Here is a 12,886-nt window from a genome sequence, read left to right on the forward strand (position 1 = left end):
TTGGAGATTGCTTTAAATCGTTTTCAGTGAAGGCATGAGGCCATAACATTAATCAGCGCGAGAGAGGATGTGAGTCCTTAAACATTGCTTCTGGGAAGGAAAAGTAGTGGGGAAGGGGATAGGGATAGGCACCAGTCAGCCACAGCTACCCTCATCCTCCCAAACAGTTTAAAAGCTATTGTCAGATACAGTTTCAACACACTTCCTTATTGGCAAGAAAGAAAAAAGAACTGAAAACAAACAAACAAATCATTGCTTCAGGTTATAGCATTTCTCCCACTCAACAATCATTAAAGTATTTCATGGCTAATTCCCCCCCAGGAGGACTGTATGATTTCTTAAGGCGGCCTCTTTCTCTGGATAACAGACAAGGTCATGCCAAATGGGTCTCTTGCTCCATTGATTCAGCCTAAATGTCAGGGTGCTGGGAAATGTGATTATGCTTATATAAGCAAAAATCCCTAATGGGCTCTGCACTCCCTGCCAGGGAATTTATTGGGAGATGCTGCTGAATTGTACTATAGCGGTAGTGGCGAGATTAAATGGAACTTGATGCTAGCCTGTGTCTGTGTCCATACCCTTGATGTTACGTTCGTTCGATGATTAGACCAAGGTGCAGCGTGGTACATTTTCCTTTTATTAAATGACACCGGGGAAAACCAACAAAATACACAACCGAACGTAAAGTTCTGCAGGGCTAAACAGCAACTATGCAAAAGCAAGATCCCACAAACTAAGGTGGAAAACAGGCTGCCTAAGTATGATCCCCAATCAGAGACAACGATAGACTCTGATTGGGAACCATTCCCGGCCAGCAAAGAAACAGAAAAACTAGAATGCCCACCCAAATCACACCCCGACCTAACCAAATAGAGAAATAATAAGGCTCTCTAAGGTCAGGGCGTGACACTTGAGTATATATCCTGACATAAAACATCCTGCTATGGTAACTATAATGGATGAGTGCCTTTTAGAAAAACAGCTAACTTTGGGAGTGTCAAACAGTGCAACTGCAGCATTAGCTCAATGTTTGATTAGTGTTTTGGCTTGTGTTGTTAAGCTCAAGGTTTGGTTAGTATGTTGGCTTCTGTTGCTAAGCTCAAGGTTGATTAGTGTGTTGGCTTGTGTTAAGATCAAGGTTTGGTTAGTATGTTGGCTTCTGTTGCTAAGCTCAAGGTTGATTAGTGTTTTGGCTTGTGTTAAGATCAAGGTTTGGTTAGTATGTTGGCTTCTGTTGCTAAGCTCAAGGTTGATTAGTGTGTTGGCTTGTGTTAAGATCAAAGTTTGGTTAGTATGTTGGCTTGTGTTGTTAAGATCGCGGTTGGGTTAGTGTGTTTACTTGTGTTGTTAAGCTCAAGGTTTGGTTCGTGTTTTGGCTTGTGTTAAGCTCAAGGTTTGGTTAGTGGTTTGTCTTGTGTTGTTTTGCATTTACAAAGAATAAATAAGCACAACAGAGGTTGTAAACTCTCTTTTTTGAATAACTTTGGCTTTTCAAAGATAATCCTCCTACGAGCACATCAATACACACATCGATTACAATAAGGTTTGTTAAATCCAAAGCTAATGATCGCTAGAAAACTATTCATCATAAAGATGACGGCATCACTATCTGCCTGAAACGCACCATTAATATGCAAATGCAGATCCCATTTCATTTCTGTAAAAAGACTCTCTAAACCTCCTGGAATGCCGGAATATTTCATTACGTTATTAATGACATGGGATGTTATCTGTTCACTCATACCCAAATCAGACACATTTTAAAGACCACATTCTCAAGTATTAATGTCTTGGCCTAAGGATAGGTTCAACAGATAAAATATCAAATGGGTCCAGAGCAAGGCTCTAGATGGGCAATATCACCATCTTGGTCTAAAGAGTAATGGGTATATCATTTGCGGGGTGCTTATATTTGGCTGTCAAACACTAGTACAAGTGTGTAATGTAAATGTGTTTTTTTGCACGGGCGGGATCACCATTGTGGAGCATGGAGGAACAGGTGTGATAGTGTGGGGGTGCTTTGCTGGTGAAGCTGTCGGTGATTTATTTAGAAGTCAAGTCACACTTAACTAGCATGGCTACCACAGCATTCTGCAGCGTTAGGCAAAGGATGGCTACTTTGAAGAATCTCAAATACAAAATATATTTAGATTTTTTTTTATATTTTGATTTGTTTAAAAAAAAATTGGTTACTACATGATTATGTATTATGTGTTATTTCATAGTTTTTATGTCTTCATTATTATTCTACAATATAGAAAATAGTAAAAATAAAGAAAGACCCTGGAATGAGTAGGTGTGTTCAAATTTTGACTGGTACTGAATGTGTCAGCAACCACAGCTAATGAAGTCACTGAAACAAGGAGCTGCAGTCAGTTTTGGAATGGATGGCCAGTAATAAACTGGGCCTGAACATATCTAAAACTAAGAGCATTGTATTTTGGTACAAGTCACTCTCTAAGCTCTAGACCTCAGCTGAATCTGGTAATGAATGGTGTGGCTGTTGAACAAGTTGAGGAGACTAAACTACTTGGTGTTCCCTTAGATTGGAAACTGTCATGGTCAAAACATATATATTCAATGGCTGTAAAGATGAGGGAGGCCTGTCCATAATAAAGAGATGCTCTGCTTTTCGGACACCACACTCAAGAAAGTCCTGCAGGCTCTAATTTAGTCTTATCTTGATTATTGTCCAGTCATGTGGTCAAGCTGGCCCAGAACAGAGCGTCACGTCTTCCTCTTAATTGTAATCAGACGGCTAATATAAGTACTATGCATGCCAGTCTCTCTTGGTTAAGAGTTGAGGAGAGACAGACTGCATCATTTCCTCTTTTACGAAAAACATGAATGTGTTAAAAATGTCCAATTGTTTGCATAGTCAACTTAGATATAGCTCTGACACACACTCTTACCCCACCAGACATGCCACCAGGGGTCTTTTCACAGTCCCCAAATCCTGAAAAAATTTAAGAAAGCTTACAGTATTATATAGAGAAATTATTGCATGGAACTATACAAGTATATATTGCTCAATAAAGCAATACCTCACGGCACAGCGCCTCTCCCCTATTTGACGTGTAAGTGTATGTATTGATATGTAGGCTATGTGTGCCATTTTTAAATTCATGTAGTTCTGTGCATGAGCTGTTCATGTCTATTCATGTTCTGTATTATGTCATGTTTCATGTTTTGTGTGGACCCAGGAAGAGTAGCTGCTGTTTTCGCAACAGCCAATGGGGATCCTAATAAAACACCAAATACCAAAACGAACACATTTCTCTGTGATGCAAGAGGTATGGAGCGTGAATCCTCCACCACTCTCCGCGACTCCAGCTAACAGACAAAAATAGTGGACCCAGGACCTTGCTATCATTTCTGAAACACATTGTCAAGCCGAGGAGAAACATAGGCATTAAATCACATGGGATGGTACAATCAAACCAGTATATGGTAAAAGATTGCTCTGAGGGACTCATTGCAATTGAACTGAAATATTACTGAAAGTCCGTGTCTGACACATAACTTCCATTACTATGTCCACGTATAGCACTTTCTTTAGCTTCTATTGCTGCTTATACAATCCTGATGGATGAAGATAATATGCTTAACGTATTCTGGGTATATATTCTATCTTGCCCTAACCATAGGGTAAATAAATATACTATTATATTGTTCTCCGAGCCCTGCGTCCTTTATCGCCTGGCGATTCAGATTTGTCAGAGAAAAGAGAAAACACTTAGGATTTTCTACAGATTTGTTTTGAAGAGGAAAAAGGACTGGTTGTTCTAATGGAGAGTCATACTGTATGCGATAACAAAGCTCTACACTGACTATAGGACTACATATCATTCTTTTCATGGCAGGTGTAGCACAAGTTAGAGTTAACAATTTACATTCCAATCCCTTTGAAAAAAAGTGTATATAATAAACTAGAAAGTAATCATAGCCAAATGTAGTGGTAATGATAAGCAGAAATAAATACTGTCTGATGAGATATAGACCTATATGTCACTAAAGTGTTACAGTACAACTCTCGAAGTCTATGGCTGAACTGATCTGCCTTTCTCTAGGTTTTAACAGAGTAACTAATTTAAATGGCATGAAATAATTGGATTTCCTTTCCAACTGGTTTCACAGTCGTTTGGAGATGTGCTAATATACTATATATCAGCTTCCTGTAATACACTTTCAGCCTCATCAAATAGCTGCTGTAGTGGATTGACAGAATATCCATCCATTAAGCTTAGGGATGAAATTCCCTTATTTATGGCCTACTTAGCATAATGGAGCTGATGCTTAGCGACCGAAACATCAGATGATGAAAAAGGCAGTAGAAAGTGAAGTGAGTTGTTTCGCTGTCGAACAATTCAACGGACAGACAGAAACAATGGATGATGGATGGATCACTTAGGATTAACAACACCATTGTAGGCTATATTGTTATGGAAAACTGGGTATGAAAGCTGCTGGTTCTGTACACATGGCAGTGTTATTGATACTGTGTATTTTGTTTAGTGTAAACAGCATGATTTACTGTTTGGCACAATTCATCTTCATCATTCATCTTTTGTGAAAGCTGAGAGACATTATCTTTAGGTAAACAAAACAAGTCGACTGTTGTCTTAAAACAACATGTGTATTGAGCGTCTCCTCCATCTTTTGTTCCCTCATAGATCAAAGCTATCGGTGTTCCTACTTCTCTGAAAATGAAGGTTTGTTACCTGTAGATGAGGACTTCATCGTCGGAACAGTTGTACTGGAGCTGGTACATCTTTACCTTGGGCGCTGTCTTGCTGACGGTCCACTTAACCAAGGCTGAAATGGCTGTCACCTCTAACACAGTGACCACTTTCTCCGGGGGGGTCTTTGGAACCCCCTTGCTTATCCTGGTGGTGCCGGTGATGTCCGAGAGGCGGGACTTGGGCTGTGAGGCCTGACCGGTGCCGTTGCTGAGGTGGGGCAGCTGGATGATTGACAGATCCACTGAGGCGGTGGACTCCCCGGCCACGTTGGCTGCGATGCAGGTGAAGGTACCGTAGTCCTTGGAGGTGGTGATGAGAATCTCCAGGGTGCCGTTGCCGTTGACGACGGTTCGGGACGAGTTGCCAAGAACACGGTCGTCAGGGGCCATCCAGTGGATGGTGGGGGTGGGGTCTCCAATGGCCTCGCACCTCAGGCTGGCCATCTGGCCCTCCAGCACCAGCATCCTGTGGGTGTGCTGAGTGATGAGGGGTGGCTCGCACACAAACTCCTCCTCCCTCACATACCAGAAGTAGCGCCCCTTCAGGTTGGAAGGGGAAGCGCATGTCTCCTGATCATCGTCCCTCTCCAGCCGTCGCAGCCACAGCACCTCACAGTTACAATGCAGGGGGTTCCCCCCGATGCCAAGGGACAGCTGGGGGGCATAGGGAGTGGTCATCATCACTGAATCCTGGGCCCTGGCGAAGATGGGGTCTGGGGGCAGCTTCTTCAGTCGGTTGGAGGTGAGATCCAGGCGAGCCAGTCTCTCTAGATCAGTAAAGGTCCCCTCAGGGATGAAGTCCAGGAGGTTATGGTCAAGACTCAACTGGTGGAGAGAGACCATCAGCTTGACTGAGTCCCAGGGCAGGCTCCTCAGGTTGTTGTAGGACACATCCAGATCCTCTAGGGAGGGTGCCAGGTCTTCCAAGGCCCGGTCCGAGATGCGTCCCAGCTGGTTGTTGTTAAGGATGAGGTGCTGCAGGTTGACCAGGCCCCGGAGATCATCGGGACCCAGCTCTATGAGACGGTTGTTGTCCAGGTGTAAGGAGCGCAGGGTCTCCAGGTCACTGAAGGAGAAGGGCTGGATGTAACTGATGGTGTTGCGGCTGAGCGTCAGGTCCACCAGGTCAGTCATGTTGGCAAAGTCCTGCTGGGTGATGCGGAGGATGTAGTTTCCGCCCAGCCGGAGCTCCACAGTGCGCCGGTCGATGTCCAGTGGGACGAAGAGCAAGCCTTTGGAGGGACACAAGGTCCCCAGGGACTCGGACAGGTTCTGGCACACACAGTACTTTGGGCATGCGTGGGCCATCAACACTGCGGTTCCCAGGACCAGCAGGCAACAGAGGATGTGGTCCATGGTAGAGTCACACAAAGGAATCTACAGAGAGAGAGAGAGAGAGAGAGAGAGAGAGAGAGAGAGAGAGAGAGAGAGAGAGAGAGAGAGAGAGAGAGAGAGAGAGAGAGAGAGAGAGAGAGAGAGAGAGAGAGAAAGAGAGAGAGAGAGAGAGAGACAGACAGACAGACAGACAGACAGACAGACAGACAGACAGACAGACATACAGAAAGAGAGATGAGAGAGAGAGAAGAGAATAGAACATAGGAGAAGAGAGAGAGAGGTGGAGGGAGAGAAAGAAGAGAAGAATAGAGAGAGAGGATAAAGAAAGAAAGACATGATTAGTTCTTCCATAGTACGCAGTCTACTTCTCCTTTCATTGTGGCAGACAATCATAATCTCATGTAAACTATCTGTGAGGATCTCTAGAGCGGTGGGGTTTTGGGGCCTGTTATTGACAGGTTACAGCAGTAGGGTTTTGGGGCCTGTTATTGACAGGTTACAGCAGTAGGGTTTTGAGGCCTGTTATTGACAGGTTACAGCAGTAGGGTTTTGAGGCCTGTTATTGACAGGTTACAGCAGTAGGGTTTTGAGGCCTGTTATTGACAGGTTACAGCAGTAGGGTTTTGAGGCCTGTTATTGACAGGTTACAGCAGTAGGGTTTTGGGGCCTGTTGTTGACAGGTTACAGCAGCAGGGTTTTGGGGCCTGTTGTTGACAGGTTACAGCAGCAGGGTTTTGGGGCCTGTTGTTGACAGGCTACAGCAGTAGGGTTTTAGGGCCTGTTGTTTACAGGCTACAGCAGTAGGGTTTTGGGGCCTGTTGTGGACAGGTTACTGCAGTAGGGTTTTGGGGCCTGTTGTTTACAGGCTACAGCAGTATGGTTTTGGTGCCTGTTGTTGACACATCAGTAGGGTTTTGGGGCCTGTTGTTGACACATCAGTAGGGTTTTGGGGCCTGTTGTTGACACATCAGTAGGGTTGTGGGGCCTGTTATTGACAGGTTATAGCAGTAGGGTTTTGAGGCCTGTTGTTGACAGGTTACAGCAGTAGGGTTTTGGGGCCTGTTGTTGAAAGGTTACAGCAGTAGTGTTTTGGGGCCTGTTATTGACAGGCTACAGCAGTAGTGTTTTGGGGCCTGTTGTTGACAGGTTACAGCAGTAGGGTTTTGGGGCCTGTTGTTGACAGGTTATGGCAGTAGGGTTTTGGGGCCTGTTGTTGACAGGTTACAGCAGTAGGGTTTTGGGGCCTGTTATTGACAGGTTACAGAAGTAGGGTTTTGGGGCCTGTTGTTAACAGGTTACAGCAGTAGGGTTTTTGGGCCTGTTGTTGACAGGTTACAGCAGTAGGGTTTTGGGGCCTGTTATTGACAGGTTACCGCAGTAGGGTTTTGGGGCCTGTTGTTGACAGGTTACAGCAGTAGGGTTTTGGGGCTTGTTGTTAACACATCAGTATAGTTTTGGGGCTTGTTGTTGACAGGCTACAGCAGTAGGGTTTTGGGGCCTTTTATTGACAGGCTACAGCAGTAGGGTTTTGGGGCCTGTGGTTTACGGGCTACAGCAGTAGGGTTTTTTGGCCTGTTGTTGACACATCAGTATAGTTTTGGGGCTTGTTGTTGACAGGATACAGCAGTAGGGTTTTGGGGCCTGTTGTTGACAGGTTACAGCAGTAGGGTTTTGGGGCCTGTTGTTGACAGGCTACAGCAGTAGGGTTTTGGGGCCTGTTATTGACAGGCTACAGCAGTATGTTGTGGGGCCTGTTATTGACAGGCTACAGCAGTAGTGTTTTGGGGCGTGTTGTTGACAGGTTACAGCAGTAGGGTTTTGGGGCCTGTTGTTGACAGGTTACAGCAGTAGGGTTTTGGGGCCTGTTGTTGACAGGCTACAGCAGTAGGGTTTTGGGGCCTGTTATTGACAGGCTACAGCAGTAGGGTTGTGGGGCCTGTTATTGACAGGCTACAGCAGTACGGTTTTGGGGCATGTTGTTGACAGGTTACAGCAGTAGGGTTTTGAGGCCTGTTGTTGACAGGTTACAGCAGTAGGGTTTTGAGGCCTGTTGTTGACAGGTTACAGCAGTAGGGTTTTGGGGCCTGTTGTTGACAGGCTACAGCAGTAGGGTTTTGGGGCCTGTTATTGACAGGCTACAGCAGTAGGGTTGTGGGGCCTGTTATTGACAGGCTACAGCAGTAGGGTTTTGGGACCTGTTGTGGACAGGTTACTGCAGTAGGGTTTTGTGGCCTGTTATTGACAGGTTACCGCAGTAGGGTTTTGGGGCCTGTTGTTGACAGGTTACAGCAGTAGGGTTTTGGGGCTTGTTGTTAACACATCAGTATAGTTTTGGGGCTTGTTGTTGACAGGCTACAGCAGTAGGGTTTTGGGGCCTTTTATTGACAGGCTACAGCAGTAGGGTTTTGGGGCCTGTGGTTTACGGGCTACAGCAGTAGGGTTTTTTGGCCTGTTGTTGACACATCAGTATAGTTTTGGGGCTTGTTGTTGACAGGATACAGCAGTAGGGTTTTGGGGCCTGTTGTTGACAGGTTACAGCAGTAGGGTTTTGGGGCCTGTTGTTGACAGGCTACAGCAGTAGGGTTTTGGGGCCTGTTATTGACAGGCTACAGCAGTAGTGTTGTGGGGCCTGTTATTGACAGGCTACAGCAGTAGTGTTTTGGGGCGTGTTGTTGACAGGTTACAGCAGTAGGGTTTTGGGGCCTGTTGTTGACAGGTTACAGCAGTAGGGTTTTGGGGCCTGTTGTTGACAGGCTACAGCAGTAGGGTTTTGGGGCCTGTTATTGACAGGCTACAGCAGTAGGGTTGTGGGGCCTGTTATTGACAGGCTACAGCAGTACGGTTTTGGGGCATGTTGTTGACAGGTTACAGCAGTAGGGTTTTGAGGCCTGTTGTTGACAGGTTACAGCAGTAGGGTTTTGAGGCCTGTTGTTGACAGGTTACAGCAGTAGGGTTTTGGGGCCTGTTGTTGACAGGCTACAGCAGTAGGGTTTTGGGGCCTGTTATTGACAGGCTACAGCAGTAGGGTTGTGGGGCCTGTTATTGACAGGCTACAGCAGTAGGGTTTTGGGACCTGTTGTGGACAGGTTACTGCAGTAGGGTTTTGTGGCCTGTTATTGACAGGTTACCGCAGTAGGGTTTTGGGGCCTGTTGTTGACAGGTTACAGCAGTAGGGTTTTGGGGCTTGTTGTTAACACATCAGTATAGTTTTGGGGCTTGTTGTTGACAGGCTACAGCAGAAGGGTTTTGGGGCCTTTTATTGACAGGCTACAGCAGTAGGGTTTTGGGGCCTGTGGTTTACGGGCTACAGCAGTAGGGTTTTTTGGCCTGTTGTTGACACATCAGTATAGTTTTGGGGCTTGTTGTTGACAGGATACAGCAGTAGGGTTTTGGGGCCTGTTGTTGACAGGTTACAGCAGTAGGGTTTTGGGGCCTGTTGTTGACAGGCTACAGCAGTAGGGTTTTGGGGCCTGTTATTGACAGGCTACAGCAGTAGTGTTGTGGGGCCTGTTATTGACAGGCTACAGCAGTAGGGTTTTGGGGCGTGTTGTTGACAGGTTACAGCAGTAGGGTTTTGGGGCCTGTTGTTGACAGGTTACAGCAGTAGGGTTTTGGGGCCTGTTGTTGACAGGCTACAGCAGTAGGGTTTTGGGGCCTGTTATTGACAGGCTACAGCAGTAGGGTTGTGGGGCCTGTTATTGACAGGCTACAGCAGTACGGTTTTGGGGCATGTTGTTGACAGGTTACAGCAGTAGGGTTTTGAGGCCTGTTGTTGACAGGTTACAGCAGTAGGGTTTTGAGGCCTGTTGTTGACATGTTACAGCAGTAGGGTTTTGGGGCCTGTTGTTGACAGGCTACAGCAGTAGGGTTTTGGGGCCTGTTATTGACAGGCTACAGCAGTAGGGTTGTGGGGCCTGTTATTGACAGGCTACAGCAGTAGGGTTTTGGGGCCTGTTGTGGACAGGTTACTGCAGTAGGGTTTTGTGGCCTGTTATTGACAGCCGCCACAGGGCATCTTGATGTGTATCGATTAGACTGCACTTTGATCAGACTCAAAAGCTGTCATCAAATGCACATGGATTTGAACTAGGTTTGATCTGTTGTCTGTGGGTGGATGGGTGTGTGTGTATTTGTGTGCGTGCATCTGTCTTTGTGTGAGGGCTGTGTGGGAGGGAATCTTTACAGCAAATCGGTGGCTCAGAATTAATCATTTCAAAGACAAAACAATATAAATTAAATAACTTATCTACTAACAGCTAGCCATAAGACAGTCATAAATGGAGCTCCTCTGGGACATCAACTCATTTAGATTTACCATGGACAATTTGTCTGAAACACTATACTGCATTTATGATAGAGCCATTCATCATGCAAAAGGTTGGCTATTTATTTAGTGGCTTCTGTCATTTATGAAGTGTCCCTCTGAGGAAACCGTAGTGCTCTCTAACGGGGAAGTCATGTGACACGGGTCAATTCCAACGATGGATGTTTCACTCAGGTGGAGATAATATACTTTAATCATAATATATTCAATGTAATCAGGGAATGCTGGATAATAACTCAAGCCCAGAGCATTGGACAGCAGGCACTTAGAGACACCGTACAGAACTGACTCTAGATCAGTTGGTAGAGGTATATAATAATGAAGCAATAGACAGAGGGGAGACTGGCCTAAAATAAATGAGCATTCCTCAGAGATCAAATTAGAGAGGACATACCTATGCCCCTGTCTGTGACCACTCATTAGAGACAAATAGGTATGCAGTCATGTGGAACACAACTGCCCCCCCATGTCTATGACGTCCTTCATTAATATTCCTGTCTGCTTTGTTAATGTCAGTCACACACACATATAGCCTACAAACACACACACACACCTCTATAACCTTATATACCCATCAAATCCTTATCCCCATGAGCCAAAGCTATTAATTCTCTCTCTCTTTCTCTCATATATTATCTTACAAGGATTTCCATATGAAGTAGCATATGCTATAAAGCAGTGTATTTTTTGCATCATTTGACCACATTTGTATTCATATCGACTTGTGGCAGAATTCCAAAAACCTTTGTCAACACAAAGCATCTGAGGCTTTTGTACTCCAGTAAATGGAGGTGGCTAATCATTGGCCCGGTGAAAAGAGCAGCGGCGAACCTAAGGAAGGATGGATAAGAGAGGAGGCTTGACCTTAGAGTCATCTGTGCATTGACCCAGCCAGCCACAGTAGTCACAGTACATTGAAAATAGGATAATTCAATCACAGGATAACATGGGCCCAATGCTATGGAGTCCATGGATGCCAGGGGGAAGGCTTAAATCACTCAGCCAAAATCACGATTCAAGGACGAATCCAATACGGATCCTAGGGAAGATGGATTGATTTGAAGTCAGGCAGTTAGGAAAACCGCAGAGATTGACAAGCTATGTGTGGCACTGCCGGGAGGGTGGGATTATAATTTGACCAGCACACAGTGGTTGTAATCAGGATACTCATGGGAAGCTGGGAAGACATCAACACAGGGATAGCTTTTAACATGCTCACCCACTGGCAGGTGAATCAGAACATTATCACAGATAATATGCTAACAATATGGGCTAATAAGTTGCCTTAGGGAAGAAATGGAACTCATGATAGAATGTTGGTAGCACCGCGGCCACGACAGCATGATTACTCTTATGTTATAAAATCAAATCAAGTCAAGTCACATGCACTGACAGTGAAGTTATTACTTACAAGCCCTTAACCAACAATGCTTTAAAAAGTGAAGAAAAATAAGTGTTAAGTAAAAAATAGAAAATAATTCAACATCAGCAGGAAAAGAACAAGTGAGGCTATATACAGGGGGTACCGGTACAGAGTTAATGTGGAGGCTATATACAGGGGGTACCGGTACAGAGTCAATGTGGAGGCTATATACAGGGGGTACCGGTACAGAGTCAATGTGGAGGCTATATACAGGGGGTACCGGTACAGAGTCAATGTGGAGGCTATATACAGGGGGTACCGGTACAGAGTCAATGTGGAGGCTATATACAGGGGGTACCGGTACAGAGTCAATGTGGAGGCTATATACAGGGGGTACCGGTACAGAGTCAATGTGGAGGCTATATACAGGGGGTACCGGTACAGAGTCAATGTGGAGGCTATATACAGGGGGTACCGGTACAGAGTCAATGTGGAGGCTGTATACAGGGTGTTACGGAACAGAGTCAATGTGGAGGCTATATACAGGGGGTACCGGTACAGAGTCAATTTGGAGGCTGTATACAGGGGGTACCGGTACAGAGTCAATGTGGAGGCTATATACAGGGTGTTACGGTACAGAGTCAATGTGGAGGCTATATACAGGGGGTACCGGTACAGAGTCAATGTGGAGGCTATATACAGGGGGTACCAGTACAGAGTCAATGTGGAGGCTATATACAGGGGCTACCGGTACAGAGTTAATGTGGAGGCTATATACAGGGGGTACCGGTACAGAGTCAATGTGGAGGCTATATACAGGGGGTACCGGTACAGAGTCAATGTGGAGGCTATATACAGGGGGTACCGGTACAGAGTTAATGTGGAGGCTATATACAGGGGTACCGGTGCAGAGTCAATGTGGAGGCTATATACAGGGGGTACCGGTACAGAGTCAATGTGGAGGCTATATACAGGGTGTTACGGTACAGAGTTAATGTGGAGGCTATATACAGGGGGTACCGGTACAGAGTCAATGTGGAGGCTATATACAGGGGGTACCGGTACAGAGTCAATGTGGAGGCTATATACAGGGGGTACCGGTACAGAGTCAATGTGGAGGCTA

At 45.6% G+C, this 12,886-nt stretch overlaps 1 protein-coding gene across 1 annotated transcript in view; it reads right to left on the bottom strand.

Annotated features, from left to right (window-relative positions):
* Positions 1-12,886, bottom strand: part of LOC139407863 (leucine-rich repeat and fibronectin type-III domain-containing protein 2-like) — a 183,353-nt gene that overhangs the window by 6,594 nt on the left and 163,873 nt on the right. The window contains exon 4 of the mRNA XM_071151733.1: positions 4,722-6,118. Within this exon, the coding sequence (XP_071007834.1) occupies positions 4,722-6,097 (1,376 nt within the window). The 5' untranslated portion in view covers positions 6,098-6,118. The remainder of the gene's footprint in view (positions 1-4,721; positions 6,119-12,886) is intronic.

The sequence above is a fragment of the Oncorhynchus clarkii genome, chromosome 4 (genome assembly GCF_045791955.1).
Source record: "Oncorhynchus clarkii lewisi isolate Uvic-CL-2024 chromosome 4, UVic_Ocla_1.0, whole genome shotgun sequence".
NCBI classification, from domain to species: domain Eukaryota; kingdom Metazoa; phylum Chordata; class Actinopteri; order Salmoniformes; family Salmonidae; genus Oncorhynchus; species Oncorhynchus clarkii.